General features: G+C 48.0%; 1 protein-coding gene across 1 annotated transcript in view; it reads right to left on the bottom strand.

Moving 5' to 3' along the window:
* PPP5C (protein phosphatase 5 catalytic subunit) overlaps positions 1-19513 on the bottom strand; it is a 29228-nt gene extending 9715 nt beyond the window's left edge. The window contains exons 1-8 of the mRNA XM_068249282.1: positions 19378-19513; positions 14285-14526; positions 11838-11985; positions 9309-9430; positions 9026-9091; positions 7863-7961; positions 7099-7204; positions 3778-3920 (exon numbers count right to left, since the gene is read on the bottom strand). Coding sequence (XP_068105383.1) covers positions 3778-3920; positions 7099-7204; positions 7863-7961; positions 9026-9091; positions 9309-9430; positions 11838-11985; positions 14285-14526; positions 19378-19462 — 1011 coding nt within the window. The 5' untranslated portion in view covers positions 19463-19513. The remainder of the gene's footprint in view (positions 1-3777; positions 3921-7098; positions 7205-7862; positions 7962-9025; positions 9092-9308; positions 9431-11837; positions 11986-14284; positions 14527-19377) is intronic.
* Between the last annotated feature and the right edge of the window lie 1021 nt (positions 19514-20534).

Below are 20534 nucleotides of genomic sequence, written 5' to 3'. Positions count from 1 at the left end.
TACAAATTTAGCTGCCCATGAATTCTGTAAGGAATTCAGCAGCGTCCATAAGATCGGCCGCCCTGTGAGCAGGAGGAGAGCAGCGCAGAGAAGAGGGAGAGCGGTGGAGAAGGGGGGACATCTCCCCCCTTCCCTCACCTTAGGGCTTTCCCTCCCTTGCTCTCCCCTCCAGAACTAAGTCTTGTGTGTCGGCTGGCAGCGGGCGGAACTTAACTCCGTCTCGTTCCAAGCGCCGGATGTTCTGGTGCAGCTACTCTGGTCTAGACCAGACCAGACTAGCGGCAAATGCAGAGAGACCATCCCGCGCCTGCAACGAGACGGAGGTAAGTTCCGCCCGCTACCAGCCGCTGCACCAGACTTAGTTCTGGAGGGGAGAGTGAGGGAGGGGGAGCCCTAATGTGTGGGAAGGGGGGGGGGTGACCCCCCTACCCCGCTGTCCCCACAGCTCTCCCTCTTCTGTGCTGCTCCCCTCCTGCTGGGGGGGGGGCATCTGGCTACCTGTTGTGGGGACATCTGGCTACCTGTTCTGGGGATATCTCTACCCCCGAGTAGTTAACAAGTTGCATGCAAGCTGTTACAGGAAACCAACATCCTCCAGTGTAGACAGGTTATGTGTATGCTAGGTGTGTACTTTATCCCACAAATGGGGCTTGCACTCTCTTGCAGGTAGGCACTTATCTGTTTTTAAGTAGCGCTATTCATTTCTTTGCCATGTACATCTCTACCCTGTATTTTGGGGAACTGCTGCCAGATTATGTATATGTTGGGGGAATCGCTGCTGCCAGATTACATCTATTTTTAGGGAATCACTGCCATATTATCTGTATTTTGGAAGAACTTCTGCTAGATTATGTGGATTTTTGGTGAAATGCTTAAAGATTACATGTATTTTGGGGGAAGGGGGGGGGGGGGGGAAACACTATGGCAGAGCTCAAACTTCCCTGGCAGACCTTTTATAGCACTACTAAAATCATGTATGTAAAACCACGCCCATTTTTCGGTGCGGCACAGGAGATTTTGTCAGTAAAAACAATCTTTTGTCAGTAAATTTTTAGGTATTTGTCAGTAACAAATAATGTGAAAGGTTGGCAACACTGAGGCTGAGGGGTGGAGATGCAGTTGCAGATTACCTGTGTAATGATGACAAACAGAACATGGCCACTTATCACAGAAATAAATCATCATAAACTGTTGAAGCTGTTTGCAGCTAGATTTTCTGTGTAAACTTTACTGTATCTAAACTTTAGATAAGGTATATAGACAAGTTACTTGTTATAGTTAAGCTGGCCATAAACTGGCCCGATTTACCGCCGTTCGACAGCAGATTCGATCACTGGGATCGAATCTGCTGCCAATCGTTCGCGATAAACGCACCCGCCGATCAGATTTCCTCCCAAAATCGGAATAGTCCGTCGATCGCGCCGTGCGGGAAATTACCCTCGATCGCCCGCGGGTAGGGAGTGCGTCGCTAGCGGCGGCCGATCCGATACAGGTATACATTACCTGACTCTGGCTCCCGGGCATCTTCTTCGCGCTGCACCGCTCTGTTCCTGCTTTCATCCCAGCGCACATTAACTTCCTGTGTCACTCCAGTGACCAGGAAGTTCAAATAGAGGGCGGTGCGGGATCCGGTGCAGCGCGGAGAAGAGGACCCGGAACCAGCTTCAGGTAATGTATACGGGTGGGGGGGGGGGGGGGAGGGACAGGTGGCAGGAGCAGCTCAACAGATTGTGATCGGTTTCATGCTGAAATCGTTTCACAATCTGTTTGCAGTAAAGGCAGCCATACGATCCCTCTCTGATCAGATTCGATGAGAGAGGGATCTGTCAGTTGGTCGATCTAATGGCAAATCGACCAGTGTTGGCTACCTTTAGTTTTTCATCTCGGATCTGCTTTAAGTGCAGCCAATACCTCCTTCAGGCCCCCAAGTGCTGCAATTATTCACTCCCCTTCCTGCAGCCCAGTATTTCCCACCTGGCCCTTTCCTTGGTAATGGTTGTGGGCGGGACTTTCACACCTGTGTTTTCTTGACATTTCCTTTCCTCAAAGTATAACTTACCACTGGGTAAATTGCTGCAAAAATGGGAATGTCACTATTAGTACACACATTACTTAGTGTGCTCAGTGTTGCCTGTGACTCGTGTATAAGCCGACCCCTATACTTTTATGAAGTGAATCAGACCTAAATTTCTAGACTTATATTCGAGTATATACAGTATATCAGTCCAAACCGTACAAATCGTTACTGCATAGATCAATCCAAACCAGACCTCCATCATCATGTCACAAATTTCCCTTACGTCTTCCCTAATACTCTGTGCTGCTGGAGTATTCTCCCCCTAACTCTTCTTATATACTCTGTACTGCTGGAGGACTCTGCTCCCTCCTCTACATAACTCTCCTCTCCTGATATACTCTGTGTTGCTGGAGGACTCTGCTCCTTCCTCTAACTCTCCTCTCCTGATATACTCTGTGCTGCTGGAGGACTCTGCTCCTTCCTCTAACTCTCCTCTCCTGATATACTCTGTGCTGTTTGAGGACTCTGCTCTTTCCTCTAACTCTCCTCTCCTGATATACTCTGTGTTGCTGGAGGACTCTGCTCCCTCCTCTACATAACTCTCCTCTCCGGATATACTCTGTGCTGCTGGAGTATTCTCCCCCTAACTCTTCTTATATATTCTGTACTGCTGGAGGACTCTGCTCCCTCCTCTACATAACTCTCCTTTCCTGATATACTCTGTGCTGCTGGAGGACTCTGCTCCCTCCTCTAACTCTCCTCTCCTGATATACTCTGTGCTGCTGGAGGACTCTGCTCCTTCCTCTAACTCTCCTCTCCTGATATACTCTGTGCTGTTTGAGGACTCTGCTCTTTCCTCTAACTCTCCTCTCCTGATATACTGTGTGCTGCTGGAGGACTCTGCGCCTTCCTCTTTCATAAGGTGGCCATACACTGGTCGATTTGCCATCAGATTCGACTAACAGATAGATCCCTCTCTGATCGAATCTGATCAGAGAGGGATCGTATGGCCACCTTTACTGCAAACAGATTGTGAATCGATTTCAGCCTGAAACCGATCACAATCTGTGGAGCTTCCGCTGCTGCCGCACCCCCCTCTCCCCTGCATACATTACCTGATCCGGCCGGCGCGAGTCCCCTCTGTCTTCTTCTCCGCTCCGGGCTCCAGACCGTTCCTGCAGCTACTGAACTTCCTGCCGGGAAGTTGCTGTGTAGCTGCAGCCGGTCCGGAACCCAGCGCGGAAAGAAGACAGCGGGGACCAGGGGATTCGTGCCGGCCGGAACAGGTAATGTATACCCGCTGTATTGCGTCGGTTGTCGGGCATTCGAACGCCGCTATCGACGCACTCCCGACCTGCCGGCGATGGAGAAAAATCTTCCGCACGGACGGATCAACTGGAACGATCGATTTCGGATGGAAATCGATCGTTCTGTCAGCGGTGTGCGCGGTGATTTCACAGCCAATTTGATCACTGTGATCGAATTGGCCGTATATCGGCGGGAAAATCGTTAGGTGTATGGGCCCCTTAACTCTCCTCTCCTGATCTACTCTGTACTGCTGGAGGACTCTGCTCCTTCCTCTAACTCTCCTCTCCTGATACACTCTGTGCTGCTGGAGGACTCTGATCCTTCCTCTAACTCTCCACTCTGGATATACTTTATGCGGCTGGAGGACTCATTTCATTCTCGTATTTAAAACTGGTAACCTAACCAACCCATGGGCTGACATAAGAGTGGAATGAACGTGGTGGGCAGCTCACCAGGACGCGCTGGTTGACACACATGGCCAGCGGCAGCCACTGGAACACTTCGCTGAACAGCTGGAACATCTGCGTGGAGTATTTCGCTTTCACCTCCCCCTCAAATCCGTACATCTGGTTCATGGTGTCCGTCTCGTGGTTTCCTAGCAGGAGAGACAAGCACAATGCTGGTGATGATCAGGGAATCGGCATCAGACTCTCTGGTACATTCCCAGAAGAAACCTCCATGCTCAGTAGAGGTGTGTCTACTGGAGATATTCTACTGAGGGCCAAAAATATGCAATAATCCAACCAGGACATTTGTGGACCTGGGAGTCCTAGTCGGCAAACACTTGACTTCCATGCTTCCTCCAACCAAACCAGTAGAAGAGTGTCACAAAAGGCCGCTGCACTCACGTTTGATAATTTACCTCATGGGTAAAATCGAATTTTGAATTCACTAAGGTGTTGTATATTTGTTGAATGTTCTATCGCTAAAACGTCCAATAAATCTATAGCACCTTAGTGAATTAAAAATTCGATTTTACCCAGGAGGTAAATTTTCAAACATTCAATAAAGTGTTTGATAAAGCTTAGTGAATTGAAGCCATTGTGACTTAGGGCCAGTGCACACCAAAAAGCACTAGCGTAATCGCAAACGCTCATCGCTTGTTGAAGTGAATGTTCAAGGCGATTCTAGGCATGTGCCAAGCGATTTTCTATTTATACCTAGCGTTTTTTGGAGCGTTTTAGTGTAGCTTTTTTTTTTTTATGTGCAGTACAGCTGCTAATGTACTGGTTTTGTCACAAAAACGCTTTGAAAATCGCTCTGATCTAGCGCTTTGCAGAGCTATTTTCCACTTCCTTATACTTAACATTGAGGTTGAATCGCTTCAGAAATGAGCAGAAATGCTGCAGACCCAACTTTGCGTTTGTGGGAACAAAAAAAAAAAAAAAAAAAACACATCGCTCTGGTGTGATCCATCCCATTCGAATACATTAGCCAAGTGCTTTTTAAAGCGCTAGGGTTGTTAAAAGCGCTCAGAAGCGCTCTTGGTGTGCACCAGCCCACACGAGGCAGTGAACTCCTCCTGACCCTGTCTGCTTGTTCGGTGCTGGACAGCGACAGTCGGGAGTATTCGAGAGTTCTGAATTAGCTATGCTGAATCTGAACACTAAAGCCCAATCTACACGATACGATTCTTTGTATGATTCGATTATGATTCTATTTATGATACGATTAAATTCGACATGTCCGATCGGGATTCAATGCAATTCGATTTGCCATTGTTTTGCAATGGCAAATTGAAATGAATCGAATCCCGATCGGACATGTCGGATTTAATTGAATCGTAAACAGAAACTTAATCGAATCGTACAAAGAATCGTATCGTATAGATTGGGCTTTGCACTTTGTGTGCAGAACTCGGGTTTCTGTGGTTTTGGCTCGAATGGCAAATGTTCAGGTTGAACTTGAGGTTGTCTCAATTCAAACAACAACACTACTGCCTGGGTCCAAACAGGTGCCCAGTTTCTGCTGTACCTAAGTGAGCTGCCCTATTACTAGTAACATTTTTTTCTTTTTATATAAATATAACTACTGTTTTTACTTTGTTTAACCACTTCATCCTATCTGGACGGATATATCTGTCCAGATAGACTCTGCTGCTCCTGCCGCATGGTGCGCGCGATCGGGCGCGCTCCCGCGCGTGCTCCCGCTGCCTGCCGCTAGCCCCCCAATCAGTGAATGGGAATATAATTCCCATTTATCGATCTAAGCCCCCCGGAGAAATACCGACGCCTTCTAAGCAGAGAGTGCGGTATTTCTGCCCGGAAACAAAATGTGCAGCCTCCTAATAGTTCCTGGCAGCGTGATCGTACGCTCCAGGATCTTTTTTGACTGTGGCCATCTTGTGGCCAAATAGTAAACTGCACCCACATACATTTTTAAAATAAAGAATACATTATATTACACCTAAAAATAGCTGTTTACCTCCCAAACTAAAAATCACCCACATACATTTTTTAATAAAAAAAAATAAAAAAATTACAATTGGGAAAGAAAAAAAAAAAAACTACATAAATAGTTACCCAAGGGTCTTAACTTTTTAAATATACATGTTAAGAGAGCATCTTATTAATTTTTTTTTTAATTATAAGCTTGTAAATAGTGATGAACGCAAATTGAAAAAATGCACCTTTATTTCTAAATAAAATATCGGCGCCATACATTGAGATAGGGACATAATTTAAAAGGCGTAATAAGCGGGACAAATACGCAAATAAAATACATGGGTTTTAATTACGGTAGCATGTATTAATTTTAAACTTCAATGGCCAAAAACTGAGAAATAATGATTTTTTTTTTCCATTTCTTTCCTAATCTTCCTGTTAAAGGGACACTGTAGGGGGGTCAGGGGGAAAATGAGTTGAACTTACCCGGGGCTTCTAACGGTCCCCCGCAGACATCCTGTGCCCCGCAGCCACTCACTGATGCTCCGGCCCAGCCTCCAGTTCACTTCTGGAATTTCTGACTTTAAAGTCAGAAAACCACTGCGCCTGCGTTGCCATGTCCTCGATCCCGCTGATGTCATCAAGAGCGCACAGCGCAGGCCCAGTATGGTCTGTGCCTGCGCTGTACGCTCCTGGTGACATCAGCGGGAGCGAGGACACGGTAACGCAGGCGCAGTGTTTCGCAGTGTTTCAGAAACTAACAGAGTTTCCTTCTTTTACAATCAAGACTCAAAAGAAGACAAGACACAGAACATTTATATTGCGCTTTTCTCCTGGCGGACTCAAAGAGACAGAGCTGCAGCCACTAGGTAGTGTTAGGGAGTCTTGCCCAAGGTCTCCTTACTGAACAGGAAATCCCAAGATTCAAACTCTGGTCTCTTGTGTCAGAAGAATAGCCCTTAACCAGTACACTATCCAGCCACAATCCGTATCATGGATGGACTTAAAGTGCACCTGATCTCTTGCACAGGACAGAAGGAAAACGGAGAAATGCACCCTGTATGTATTTAGAGAAGTTTAGCATATCTAATTGCCCCTCATCTGTGACTAATCACAAGTGTAACTTGATCTCTCAGATGTGTCAGCTCAGGAATCTCCTCTGCTAATTTGTGAACACAGGATGTTAATCCTTCACTTCCATGAAAGCAGGAAGTAGACACACTGCATATTTATTGCAGGATTTGTATCAGCTGTAACAGAGAAATGTTTTTCTGTAAAGGTTATTATGCTGTGTATCTTTTAAAGCAGAGAGGACGTTCTGAGTTCACGTCCGCTTTAACAGGCCACAGGTTATACAACAGATCCCCAGAGAACGCCATCAGTCCTCACCTCGGAGTAGGTGGAAGTGAGCTGGATATAGAAGCTTGAAGCCACACAGAGTCACAATAACCTCCACCGAGAAGGAGCCCCGATCCACAAAGTCACCATTAAATATCTGCTGCAGTTCAAGAAAACTCCAAAGACACAAAAACTCTGAAAGGGTGAATGCTGGAGAGGAGGAGAGGAGAATGGAGAAGCGTAGGGGACAGAAGGAGATGGATATGGGCAGGGCTGTGGCGTCAGAGACGAGGAGTCGGAGCCATTTTGGGTACCTGTAGCATTACTGGTTGCGCCTAGTTTCGGTGCTGAGCGCTGAAACCACCTGCTTTGACGGGAGCCATGGGAGGGGAAAACAAAAGAAGGGATGTGGAGGAACAATCTGGGGATGGAGGAAAGGGAGAGTAAGACAGATTGGGGTGTGGGTGTGGGTGTGGGTGTATGTGTGTGTGTCAAAGAGAAATGATTGTGAAAGAGATAGAAAGTGTGTGTGGGTGGGGGGGGGGTGGAGCAAGGAGGAAATGGTAAGACTGACAGATAAGAGGGAGGCAGGGAAAGTGAGAGAGGAGGAGGAGGGAAAAGAGGGAGGAATGAAGAGGAAGAAGGGAGAGTGACAGATTAGGAAGAGGAAGGGGTTAGGAAGCAGTGAAAAGGACGGGGAAGCAATATACAGTAGAGGAGGGAGAGTAGAAGGAGCATGGACAGAGGACACACAAGGGAGATAACTGTAAGATGGGCACAGTTCCTGGCTCTCAGAGCTCTCACGGGAAGGATACATAGGGGTTAGTCTCTGAAGGGAGATCGTTAAGATGGAAAATATTCATCAGATCGTAGAACTGACCATGCGTGTCACCACAGACTGTTACCTGCTGAGACTGATGGAGAGATAACAAACAGCACAAAATAAGGTAAGAGAAAAAGTACAGCAAACAAGCACTATCTGCAACGCACACAGCAGCCAATCATCTCTCCAAGCTCCTCTCCTCCAATCAGCTTCACACAGCAGCCAATCACTCCTCCCTCCAAGATCCTCTCCTCCAATCAGCTTCACACAGCAGCCAATCACTCCTCCCTCCAAGATTCTCTCCTCCAATCAGCTTCATACAGCAGCCTATCACTCGTCCCTCCAATCAGCTTCACAGAGCAGCCAATAACTCATCCCTCCAAGCTCCTATCCTCCAAAAAAAGCTTCGCACAGCAGCCAATCACTCCTCCCTCCAATCAGCTTCACACAGCAGCCAATCACTCCTCCCTCCAAGATCCTCTCCTCAAATCAGCCAATCACTCATCCCTCCAAGCTCCTCTCCTTGAATCAGCTTCATAGAGCAGCCAATCACTCATCCCTCCAAGCTCCTCTCCTTCAATCAGCTTCATAGAGCAGCCAATCACTCCTCCTTCCACGATCCTCTCCTCCAATCAGCTTCACACAGCAGCCAATCACTCGTCCCTCCAAGCTCCTCTTCTCCAATCAGCTTCACACAGCAGCCAATCACTCGTCCCTCCAAGCTCCTCTCCTCCAATCAGCTTTACACAGTCAGCCAGCCATTCGTTACTTCAAGTTCCTCTCCTCCAATCAGCTTCATACAGCAGCCAATCACTCGTCCCTCCAAGCTATTCTCCTCCAATCAGCTTCACACATCAGCCAATTACTCACTCCTCCAAGCTCCTCCCCTCCAATCAGCTTCACACAGCAGCCTATCACTCGTCCCTCCAAGCTATTCTCTTCCAATCAGCTTCACACAACAGCATATCACTCACTCCTCCAAGTTCCTCTCCTTCAATCAGCTTCATAGAGCAGCCAATCACTCCTCCTTCCAAGATCCTCTCCTCCAATCAGCTTCACACAACAGCCAATCACTCACTCCTCCAAGTTCCTCTCCTCCAATCAATTTCCAGAATATCAAATCGGGACAGAACAACATAAAATTAAAACTCTTACCTTCTCCAGCGAAATCTCCACTAGGCTGGGCAGCTGAGACAGAATCTCTTTCACTTGTACTAGAATCTGAGAAGAAGGGAGGGGGAAAACAGAGAGTGAAGGGTAGGGAGTATTGGGGGAAGTGGCCAAGAAGTGGAGAAAAGGAGCAGGAAGTGGAAAGGGGGGCAGGAAGTGGTGGAGAGGAGGCGCGGAGGGCAAGAAAAGAATGAATCTCGTGATCATATACATACAATAGCACAGACAGCTGCTTACTTGTCAGATGTTGACATATACATCCACTTACTTGGTATACACATTTTCTGTGCAATTTCTTCTGGTCCTTATAAAATGTCATTAATTCCAGCATAAAATCCAAGGTGACCTTCCCATCCTGTAGCTGCGGCCCTGTGTAATCGTCTTCTATGGCTGGAGAGAATGAAAAACACAAAGGTCAGGACTGCAGCCTTCTGTTCTATGATCCCACACAGTGAGGACCTTTTCCACGACCAGTGCAATCTGATCCAGATCGTAAGTGGACCGTAAAACTTTAGGTACAGTAAAACCAACAGAAATCGCGGCGATCACTTTCATTAGTGCGATCCGTTTGGGGTGCGATTTTTTCCTAAGCGCAATTGTCGTCCTGCTGCATTTTCTGTGTCAATCAGCTCCTGTACTTTGTATAGGAGCACAGAAAAATCGCAAAGCAACAGCACCGCTATGCCATTTTTTTCCCATAATTAGAGACATTTTCCACTATTTTTTTTCCCAGGCACAAACTGCAAACGTAAAATGCACCCCAATATCCATCTTATGGATCGCACTTCAATCACGGCAGAGCTACGGTAGTGGAAATCGGAAGGGGTCGAAATGGCATCGCAGCACAATTGCGCTTCCTAGTGGAAAAGAGCCCAGAGGAACTGTGTAATTATCCTCAATGGATAACAGGAGACAGAGGGCACACAGGACTGCAGCCTCCTGTTTTATTATAAAGTGAGGACCTGTGCAGAGGAAAAAAAAACATTGCCTTTACTTCGCATCTACAGTGGTTTGCAAAAGTATTCAGTGTGAAGTTTTCCACATTTTGGCACATTACTGCCACAAACATGAATCAATTTTATTGGAATTCCACGTGAAAGACCAATACAAAGTGGTGTACACATAAGAAGTGGAACGAAAATCATACATGATTCCAAACATTTTTTACAAATCAATAACTGCAAAGTGGGGTGTGCGTAATTATTCGGCCCCCGGAGTCAATACTTTGTAGAACCACCTTTTGCTGCAATTACAGCTGCCAGTCTTTTAGGGTATGTCTCTACCAGCTTTACACATCTACAGACTGAAATCCTTGCCCATTCTTCTTTGCAAAACAGCTCCAAATTTGAATTCGGGTGAATCCGGATAGTTGCTTATCCGGATTTCACCCAGATACCTGTGCGGGGGGTCAAGCTTACCTATCTGACGTCTTCTTCAGTCCGTCCCTCGGCGCCTCCCACGATGCGGTCCAAGCGGCGGTCACATGATTACAAACACTTCCTCCTTCCAGGTTAAAGGAGGAAGTGTTTGTACTCACGTGACGCGCGTGGACCGCATCGTGGGAGGCGCCGAGGGATGGACCGAACAAGACGTCAGATAGGTAAGCTTGACCCCCCCGCACAGGTATCTGGGTGAAATCCAGGTAGCAACTATCCGAATTCACCCAAATTCGAATTTGAGCCCATCCCTGTTAGTGGATAACAAAAAGCTGAAAACAAGTAACAATAGTTTCTGCTCAGTACAGCGAGTTAAGGTACCCATACATCTAGAGATTTTGGTGGCCAAACAAACAAGAGACAGATCTCTCTCTGATCTGTTTGCCACTGTAAACTGCAGCCTGACTCCTGATCGATTGGCATAGTTACCACAAAGCACATACTGTAACAGCTACTGTTACACAAGTGCAGAAGTACCCCTGTAGAAACACATGATCAAGTGACATCTTTGAATGGCTCTGATTTGCCGATCACTCATGTGCTAAAGCAGGATTTCATCTCCGCAAATCCAAGCTTTATGCACCCAATAAACCTGATCGGAAGATTCTCAGTGGGTTCTGCGGCATAGAGGCAACATTTAGGCCTGGAACCCACTGAAATCAGCAAACGCAAAACGCAACCGCTAGCGTTTTGTCTGAGCGGTTTGCAAGCGGATTCATGTGCGTTTTTGGTCGTGTTTTGCAACATTGTATTTTTTTGCCCAGCGGGTGCGTAGCGTTTTGCGTTTTTATCCTGATTGGTCCTGTGAATTATTTTTCATTTTGTTACAGTGTGCTGAACCGCAAAACGCTAGCAAAACCGCTCAGTTTAGGTTTTGCTGAGCGTTTCCACTAGCGTTTCAATACTTTACATTGAAGCGCTAACGCTCCCAAAATGCTGCACGTCCTGCGTTTCTGAGAAACGCAAACGCTCCTGTGGAAGTTGCCCCATCCATTAACATTAGCCCAGCGTTTTGGCAAACTGCTAGCGTATTGCAGTGCTGCCAAAACGCTGCCAAAAGCGCTCCTGTGGGTTCCAGCCCTAAGGGGATTTTAGCAGCTACTAGTTTTAAATAGCCGAAAGGGCTGCCATGTTTGAGAAGTTAACCCCTGTGCTCCTTTTTCACATTTTTTAGCGTGCATTTTTAATTTGCTATTGAGCTGCCTAGGGAGTTAAAAACGATGCTCGGTTCCCTTTAATTACAGGGGTGACATGCTTCTGATGAAGGCTAGAAGGTTGAAGCGCAGCTACTTGACTACACTGTCCTAACACTGCAAGATAAAATGCAGATTCACAAGTTTAACCGAGTGCCGATTACTTACTCATCCCTTCGATGTCCAGAGAGTCCACCACGGAGCGATTGTGCTGGTCACAGGCAATGGCTCGTTCAAACGCTTTCTGCCGCACCAGTTTACTGCATTCCTGGAACTTCATCTGGGCATCCTTGTCATTCGGACGCACTTTTACCACCTGTAGGGTTAGATGGAGAAGAGGTGGGGTGAGAAAGGAGATAAGGAAGAGGAAGAAGAGGACAGGTACAAAGATGGTTAGTACAGGAGAAGGGTGAGGACAGGAAATCCCGCCTGTAGAGGAAGGGAAGGAGAACAAGGGTATGAAGATAGCAGCAGAGAGGACTTAAAGTGGACCTGAACTCTTGCACAGGACAAAAGGAAAACAGAGAAATACACCCTGTATGTATTAAGAGAGTTTAGCCTGCCTAATTCCCACTCATCTGTGACTAATCCCAACTGTAATTTGATCTCTCAGTTGTGTCAGCTCACAAATCTCGGCAGCCTCGACAGAGCAGCTAATGTGTAAACGCAGGATGTTAATCCTTTGTCTGCTTCCATGAAAGCAGGAAGTAGACACAATGCAGATTTATTGCAGAATTTCTATCAGCTGTAGGAAAAAAAATTCCTTAAAGAGACACTGAAGCGAAAAAAAAATGATGATATTATGATTTGTATGTGTAGTACAGCTAAGAAATAAAACATTAAGATCAGATACATCAGTCTAATTGTTTCCAGTACAGGAAGAGTTGAGAAACTCCAGTTGTTATCTCTATGCAAACAAGCCATTAAGCTCTCCGACTAACTTGGTCCTGGAGAGGGCTGTTATCTGACTTTTATTATCTCAAGTGTTATTGTACTGTTTACTTTTCCTCTGGCAGAGGATAGGCCATTAGTTCACAGACTGCTCTGAAAGACTCATTTTGAATGCTGAGTGTTGTGTAATCTGCACATATTATAGAATAATGCAATGTTAGAAAAAACACTATATACCTGAAAATAAAAGTATGAGAATATTTTCTTTGCTGCTAATCTTCTAGTAATTATTCATAGTACACAACCAATTCATTATATCATATATTTTTTTTCGCTTCAGTGTCTCTGTAAAGGGATACTGTAGGGGGGTCGGGGGAAAATGAGCTGAACTTACCCGGGGCTTCTAATGGTCCCCCGCAGACATCCTGTGTTGGCGCAGCCACTCACCGATGCTCCGGCCCCGCCTCCAGTTCACTTCTGGAATTTCTGACTTTAAAGTCAGAAAACCACTGCGCCTGCAAGCCCATGTCCTCGCTCCCGCTGATGTCACCAGGAGTGTACTGCGCAGACACAGACCATACTGGGCCTGCGCTGTGCGCTCTTGATGACATCAGCGGGATCGAGGACACGGCAACGCAGGCGCAGTGGCTTTCTGACTTTAAAGTCTGAAATTCCAGAAGTGAACCGGAGGCGGGGCCGGAGCATCAGTGAGTGGCTGCGCCAACACAGGATGTCTGCGGGGGACCATTAGAAGCCCCGGGTAAGTTCAACTCATTTTCCCCCGACCCCCCTACAGTATCCCTTTAAAGGTTATTACGTTGTTGATTATGATTTAGAGCAGAGAGGAAGTTCTGAGTTCAGGTCCGCTTTAAAAGTGGAATAGGGTGAGAAAGGGAAAACACAAGCCTGGAAGCTGATGTCATACCAGCTTACAATTTAATGGGAGGACAGTGAGTAGACTTGTAGCAAACATACAGTACGGGGCTAATCGTCACACAAGTGGATATTCAAACCAATAAGCTGCCAGAGGGAGCCGATCCACCAATGTCGATAGACAGAAGAGAATACTCTGCGCTGCAATAAGGTCTATAGATTTCCCACACTCTGATAATAGTTTCTTGCATGGCTGAGTGTGGGAAATCCATGAACCTACTGCAGCACTGAGGGGAGTGAGTAGGCTGTACATAAGATGGAGCTGTCTAAATGGATACAAGAGATGACAGCTCCACTCACTAAGGGACAATGATGGGGGAGGAAGAGGAAAACCTAACACACAGAAGACGTCCCAGAGGAGAAACCATCAGTAGGGAACAAGGGGCTGATGCAGAAAAGGCTGGTCATTTTTATGTGAGCAGGCAGCACATGGCAATCCTACTGGCCCCAACGTCAGGGGAGCTCCGCCCGCTGCTCCATTAGCTCCATGCACAGTACCATAGCAACGTGCCCAGTATCCCAGCAACACGCATGGCATTAATGAAGTAACGCATGTAGCGTTAATGGAGTAACAGGCGGTGCTCCCCTGGCATTAGGACCAGTAAAATTGCAGTGTGTTTGCGCGTGGCAAAATGACCATCCTTTTTGTGAATCAGGCCCTTATGCCTGAAAGAGGGCGAGGATAAGAAGACATCAGTAGGGAAGACATGGAGACGAAGATGGAAGCTGAAGGCCAGGAGAAGACAAGGAGGAAAGGACAAGTGAAGGGAGGTAACAGAAGCCATTCTCACCGTCTCGTAGTCTTTCAGTGCCGCTTTCAGCTTGCCCAGCGCCATGTTGCTGGCCGCTCGCCTGTAGTAGCCTTTAATGTATTTGGCATCGATCTGGATGGCGCGAGACGCATCTGCCAAAGCATAGCCATAACATTCGGTGCGGAGGTACGCCAGGCTGCGGTTTCCATAGTAAATAGCGTTGTTGGGGTTGAGCTCAATGGCTTGTGTGTAAAACTCGACAGCGCGGTCGTAGTCCTTCACTGCAAGGAGAGAGAATGAAAGTGAAGAACAGTTGCCATGGGAAACACAGCCTGACCTTCCATACTGACCATCTACTTCAAAGGAATCATCACTTCTGGTCTTCAGCTATTTTGTTTAACAGCTACAAGTCGGAGCATGCCCTGTTACCACGTATAAAGAAACTACACATCCCAGCATGCCCCGTTTCCCTGTACGGAGGAGCTATAAAGTCCCAGCATGCACCAGAACCTTGTACAGAGGAAATGCAAGTATCAGCATGCTATGACCCTGAAGAGGTCATTACCCCATTAATGAAAGTGGTAGGAGATAGGGCTGTTATCCCTGGAGAAACGTGATGATGCAGGGTGATAGTAATTAAAGGATCATCCCAGCGAAAAAAGTAAGTAGTTAAATTCTGACAGAATTGCCAGGTTTTGGACAAGTCCATCTCCTCATGGGGCATTCACATAGTTTTCATTGATTTCAAAAGTATTTCCTGACCGGCAGCAGCTAAATTTATCTGATAGTGTGCAAGTGATAGTGTGCAAGTGAGTAGGGAAGCTAGCTGGTGGTAACATAGAAAACCCTGAGAATCCCCCATGAGGAGATGGACTAGTTCAAAACCTGTCAGATTTTAACTGCTTACTTTTTCGCTGGAGTGCTCCTTTAAATGACAGTAGGAGTATGAGGAAGAGGCCAATGGTAGTGGGGTGGTATTATATACCTCATAGGTAGTACCAGTAGAGGACATGTTCAGGTACCTCTGTAGAGGAGTCTGACCTTCAGTGACCTTTTAAGAGATTAGGATAGTGGGGGGTCACCCCATACAGACTGTCAGTGGGGAGCAGTGTTCAGTTACCTCTGGAGAAGAGACTGAAGGTGGTGGGTGGGGTTGTAGGTAAACCATAACTAGGGGAAATATGTGGGTAGTATTCAGCTATCCCTGAAGAATAGACTTGGGGTAGAACTAGTCACCGCATAGGTAGTGGTAATACATGGGAAGTGTTTAGTGACCCCAGGAGAAGAGGCTGGTGTAGTAAGGGTGGCATTATTTACCCGTCAGTTGGTGGCAATATGGAGCAGTGGTCAGTTGCCTCCAAAGCAAACATGTTGGTTAAATTGGTGGCCAAAGCGATCTTACAGATGAAAGAGGCCGGGTTACTGCTTAAAAAAAAAAGTTGGGGGTATAAGGAGTAGGCTACACATGGAGAAAGTAAAGGGCAGCATGTTTTTATCCTTAAAGAAGAGACTGTGGTTGGCAGAGCAGCAGCAATCACCCAACAGACAGTGGCAGTAAGGAGCAGTTTTCTGCGAGCATGTGGATTATAGCGCAGGACATTTGGGAGCAGCCGGCGCCACCATAGATCGTAAAAGGACTTATATGGCTATAGCGGTACACAGTGAGTAACTTCGGCGCCGTCAGAAGACGTAGCTGAAGTTACTTTTAAACACTGTAATTCGGCCGCCAGCAATAGCTGAAAGTCAAATTACATCATTCCCCATCATTCACGAGGACCTGGAGGGGGAATAGTAATTAACGCCGCCAGGACTTGTGCAGGAGCAGGATAAGCCATATACTGGCTGTATCCTGCACCCAAGTCTCCCGGCGTCTATTTCTCTCGTATGCGTTTTCTGGGGTTAGTGGTTACTATATAGAGAGGGCAGCAGGAGGCATTGTTCAGATCCCATGTGGTAAACACTGAGGATAGCAAAAGTTACCCCACAGATCCTGGAAGTAGTGAGCACTGTTAGGTTTCTCCTGAAGAAGGAGCTGGGACTAGTAAGGTAGTATCTGTGATCCATAGTTAATGGGAATAGGGACAGAAATTAGCTTACCCCCAAGGAAAAGAATGGGTGTAGTGGAGTGGATGTAGTTATTCTATAAATAGTAGTATTAGAGGCAGTGTTGGATACCCCTGAAGAAGAGGCTGGGAGGATTCGGGGTGGCTGTACATATACCATAGATAGTGGAGGTTGAGGTCAGTGCTTAGATACTACTGAAGCATATAGAGTAGCAGTGGATGGAAGGGAGTAGGTATCTCAGGGGCAGAAGAGATAGTTTGTGACCGTAGGATTCATGTTTGGGGGAGGGGGAGGTATTCCAGGTGGAATAGAGACAAGTAGTTCATCCCAGAAGTAGTGACTGTGGGACCATTGGTATTTTAGCAGCAGCATAGGTGGACAAATGACCCAAAAGTAGCAGTTGGGGAGAACGCGGGTGCTCTTGGCCCGCAGTGTTCCCCAACCCTGTCCGCAGGGCCCACCAACAGTGCATGTTTTGTGGAAATTCACAGAGAGATAGTTAATGAGTTCTGCTGAGACACTAATTACCTCACCTGTGCAGGTTTGTGGTTTTCTGCAAATCATGTACTGTTGGTGGTACTGGAGGACAGGGTTGGGGAACTCTGCTCTAGGGTCAGGTCAGAAACATAGTCAATCCAGGAGTAGTGAATGAGGAGACTGTGGGTACCCTAAACAGATAGGTAGTTGTTACAGAAGTATTGGTTGGTGGGTGGCAGGTAGCAATAGGACAAATAGATGGCAATACCAAGAAGGTATAGTTTAGGACACAGTAGGTAGCCCAGAGGCAGCAGAGGTAGATAGTTCCCCTGGACGGAGCAGTGCTTTTCAGTGCAGCTAGATTTGGGTGCACCCGGCACCACCATAGACTATAATAGGAATCACATCTATAGCGCCACTCAGTGAGTAACGTCGGCGCAGTCAGAAGACAGAGCCGAAGTTGCTTTTAAAACACAATAATTCAGCCTCCAGCAATCGCTGGAAGCCGAATTATATCATTTCCTCCCTATCCATGGCGGCCTGGAGGGGGAATATTAATGAACCCGGCCCGGACTTGTTCAGCAGCAGGATCAGCCATATACTGGCTGTATCCTGCACCCGAGTCTACCGGCGCCGATTTCAAACGTATCCCCCCTGGAAACAGTTTTTGAGAGAGGGTAACAGGAGCAGCAGACATAGGTAGGCCGTCCAGCTATTACCCTGTAAGTACTGTTTTAGGAAGCAAGAGGTAACCCAGTGGCAGTAAAGGCAGGAAGCTACCCCAAAAGTAGTGGATGGAGGATGGTGTGTATCCCTGAGAAAGAACAAGTATGGGTACTTATCCGTTAGCCGGGCGCATCCGACAGGTGGCGCTAATTACTATTCCCCCTCCAGGCCGACATGGATAGTAGGGAAAGATGTAACTCTGGTGGAGTTTTGTCGCCACCTAGAGGATGCGCCCGGCTAACGGATAAGTACCCAAGTATGTAACAATAACCCTATAAGTGGTTGGAGGCAGTAAGTACCCCACTGGCAGTAGAGGTAGGTAGTTACCCAATAAGTAGTAGTTGGGGGTACAGTAAGTACACCAAGGGCAGGGCAGGCAAATAGTTGTCCTTGAAGTACAGACTGGTGGACTTTGTAGCCAAGTAAAACAGATGTAACAAGTAGAGGAGCTAGTATGGTTGAGTTGACCCAACAGGAAACCTCATAGTTAACAGTTCTCCAATCACAGCACCCTCTACAACCTGAAACGTTGTAATTGGAGAAATAGTGTGGGCGTAGTTCTTACCATGACCTGAATTTTTAGGCGGTGCTGTCAATGGAGAACTATTGAAACAGCGACCAATTATGTCACTGGAACGGTTACCTCAACCATACTCCTGTCTAGGTCAGTGATGGCTAACATTGGCACTCCAGCTGTGGTGGAACTACAAGTCCCATGAGGCATTGCAATACTCTGACAGCTCTAAGCATAACTCAGGGAGGCTGTGGCATGATGGGAATTGTAGTTTTGTCACAGCCTGAGTGCCAATGTAGCAGTGGTTGTGGTGCAATATGTATCCTTAAGGCAGATAAAGTGTGTCATTACTACTAGAGGTAATTAAGGAAGAAATGCAGGTGCCTAAAGGGCAGGAAAGTTAGTTACCCCCTAAATGGTTGAATGGGGGGGGGGGGGCAGCAGGTTCCCACAGGACAAGAAAGTAAAGCAGTTGCCCTGGTTGGGGATGAGATGGGCAGCTGAGTGGCAGCAATGCCACCTGCTTACCCCACAAGTAGTGGTCGTAAGGACTGAGTTACAGTAGAGAGGCTGGTCTAGGGTAAGTGGACATCTCATGGGTTGCAGTAGTAGAGTTTCCACAGGAGTAGTGAGTGGTTGGTAGGACAACTGTAGAGGTAGTTAGCCAAGAAAGTGATTTGTACAGGTGGGGCCTAAAAGTTATCCAAAGGGCAACTGAGGTAAGTTTTTGCCCCAAAAATAGTATCTGGGAAGAAAGTTTCAATGCCAGGGGCAGCACAACTAAATAGTTACCCCGGAAGTACTGGCTGGAGGAAAAAGTGGGTATCTCAAGGGCAGCAGGATTGGGCAGATACCCCTGGAAGTGGTGACTGGGGGGCAGTAAGTACCTCGAGGCCAGCAGGGGTGAGTAGATACCCCCAGAAGTGGTGACTTAGGGGACAGTGGGTACCTCGTGGCCAGCAGAGGTGAGTAGATACCCCCGGAAGTGGTGACTTAGGGGACAGTGGGTACCTCATGGCCAGCAGAGGTGGGAAGATACCCCCGGAAGTGGTGACTTAGGGGACAGTGGGTACCTCAAGGCCAGCAGGGGTGAGTAGATACCCCCAGAAGTGGTGACTTAGGGGACAGTGGGTACCTCATGGCCAGCAGAGGTGGGAAGATACCCCAGGAAGTGCTGACTTAGGGGACAGTGGGTACCTCATGGCCAGCAGAGGTGAGTAGATACCCCCGGAAGCGGTCAGTTAGGGGACAGTGGGTACCTCATGGCCAGCAGGGGTTGGAAAATCCCCCCGGAAGTGGTGGTTCTGGGGGGCAGGTGGGACCCCCGGGTGCAGACCAGGCAAATGATTACCCCGGAAGTAGTGATTTGCTTTCTCCTTCAGCTCCTCGGCTGCCCCTCCCCCTCCTCCGTTCTCCGCCCGCTCTCCCTCCGCCATCTTGCCGGTCACCGTCTGTGCGTCACCGGCTCAGCGACATCCGGCGGCCACATTGTGAATGGCAGCGCACCACGTGACCTGCTCGCCTCCACACTGAGGCTGTCAGCTTCCTGCAGCGCCACCTTGCGTGTGGCGGGGCGGCCATGTTGTGAATGAATGGAAGGGGGATAACCTGGAGGAGAATGAATAACTCTCTAGATCTCAAGGGGGAGAGACTCAGAAAGAGAGGAGGGCAGCTCAAAAAAGATAAGGGCAGTGGTGTAGCAATAGGGGGTGCAGAGGTAGCGACCACATCGGGGCCCTTGAGCCAGGGGGAACCCGACCTCCCTCAACCACAGTATTCGCTCTTTATTGGTCTTTTGATGATAATTTTAACTTCTATAGATGCTTTGAATAGTAGTGATCATTAATACACTGTTTCCCATCCCCTTCTTGCACCTCCGACACTGTGGTTGTTCTTCATTTGTTTTGGTGCGCCATATCAACTGTTTCCTATATCGTTCTTGGGGGGCAATGTAAAACTTGCATCGGGCCCACAGCTTCTTGGCTATGCCACTGGATAAGGAGGATAACCCCGAGGAGAGAAGGGGGTGGGGCAGAGGTTACCCCAGAGGAGGGGGGAAGACGAAACCGCAGAGGATACCCCAGAGGAGGGGAGAAGAGGATACCACAGAGGGGGGCGCACAGGATACCCCAGGGAAGGGGCGCAGAGGATGCCCCAGAGGAGGGGCGCAGAGGATACCCCAGAGGAGGGGCGCAGAGGATACCACAGAGGAGGGGCGCAGAGGATACCCCAGGGAAGGGTTGCAGAGGATGCCCCAGAGGAGGGGCGCAGAGGATACCCCAGAGGAGTGGCGCAGAGGATGCCCCAGAGGAGGGGCGCAGAGGATGCCCCAGGGAAGGGGTGCAGAGGATGCCCCAGAGGAGGGGCGCAGAGGATACCCCAGAGGAGGGGCGCAGAGGATACCCCAGAGAAGGGGCGCAGAGGATACCACAGAGGATACCCCAGGGAAGGGGTGCAGAGGATACCCCAGGGAAGGGGTGCAGAGGATGCCCCAGAGGAGGGGAGCAG

This window comes from Hyperolius riggenbachi, chromosome 8, assembly GCF_040937935.1.
Source record: "Hyperolius riggenbachi isolate aHypRig1 chromosome 8, aHypRig1.pri, whole genome shotgun sequence".
Classification (NCBI taxonomy): Eukaryota; Metazoa; Chordata; class Amphibia; order Anura; family Hyperoliidae; genus Hyperolius; species Hyperolius riggenbachi.
The sequence above is the reverse complement of the archived record's forward strand: the minus strand, read 5'-3'. Positions and strand labels throughout refer to the sequence as shown.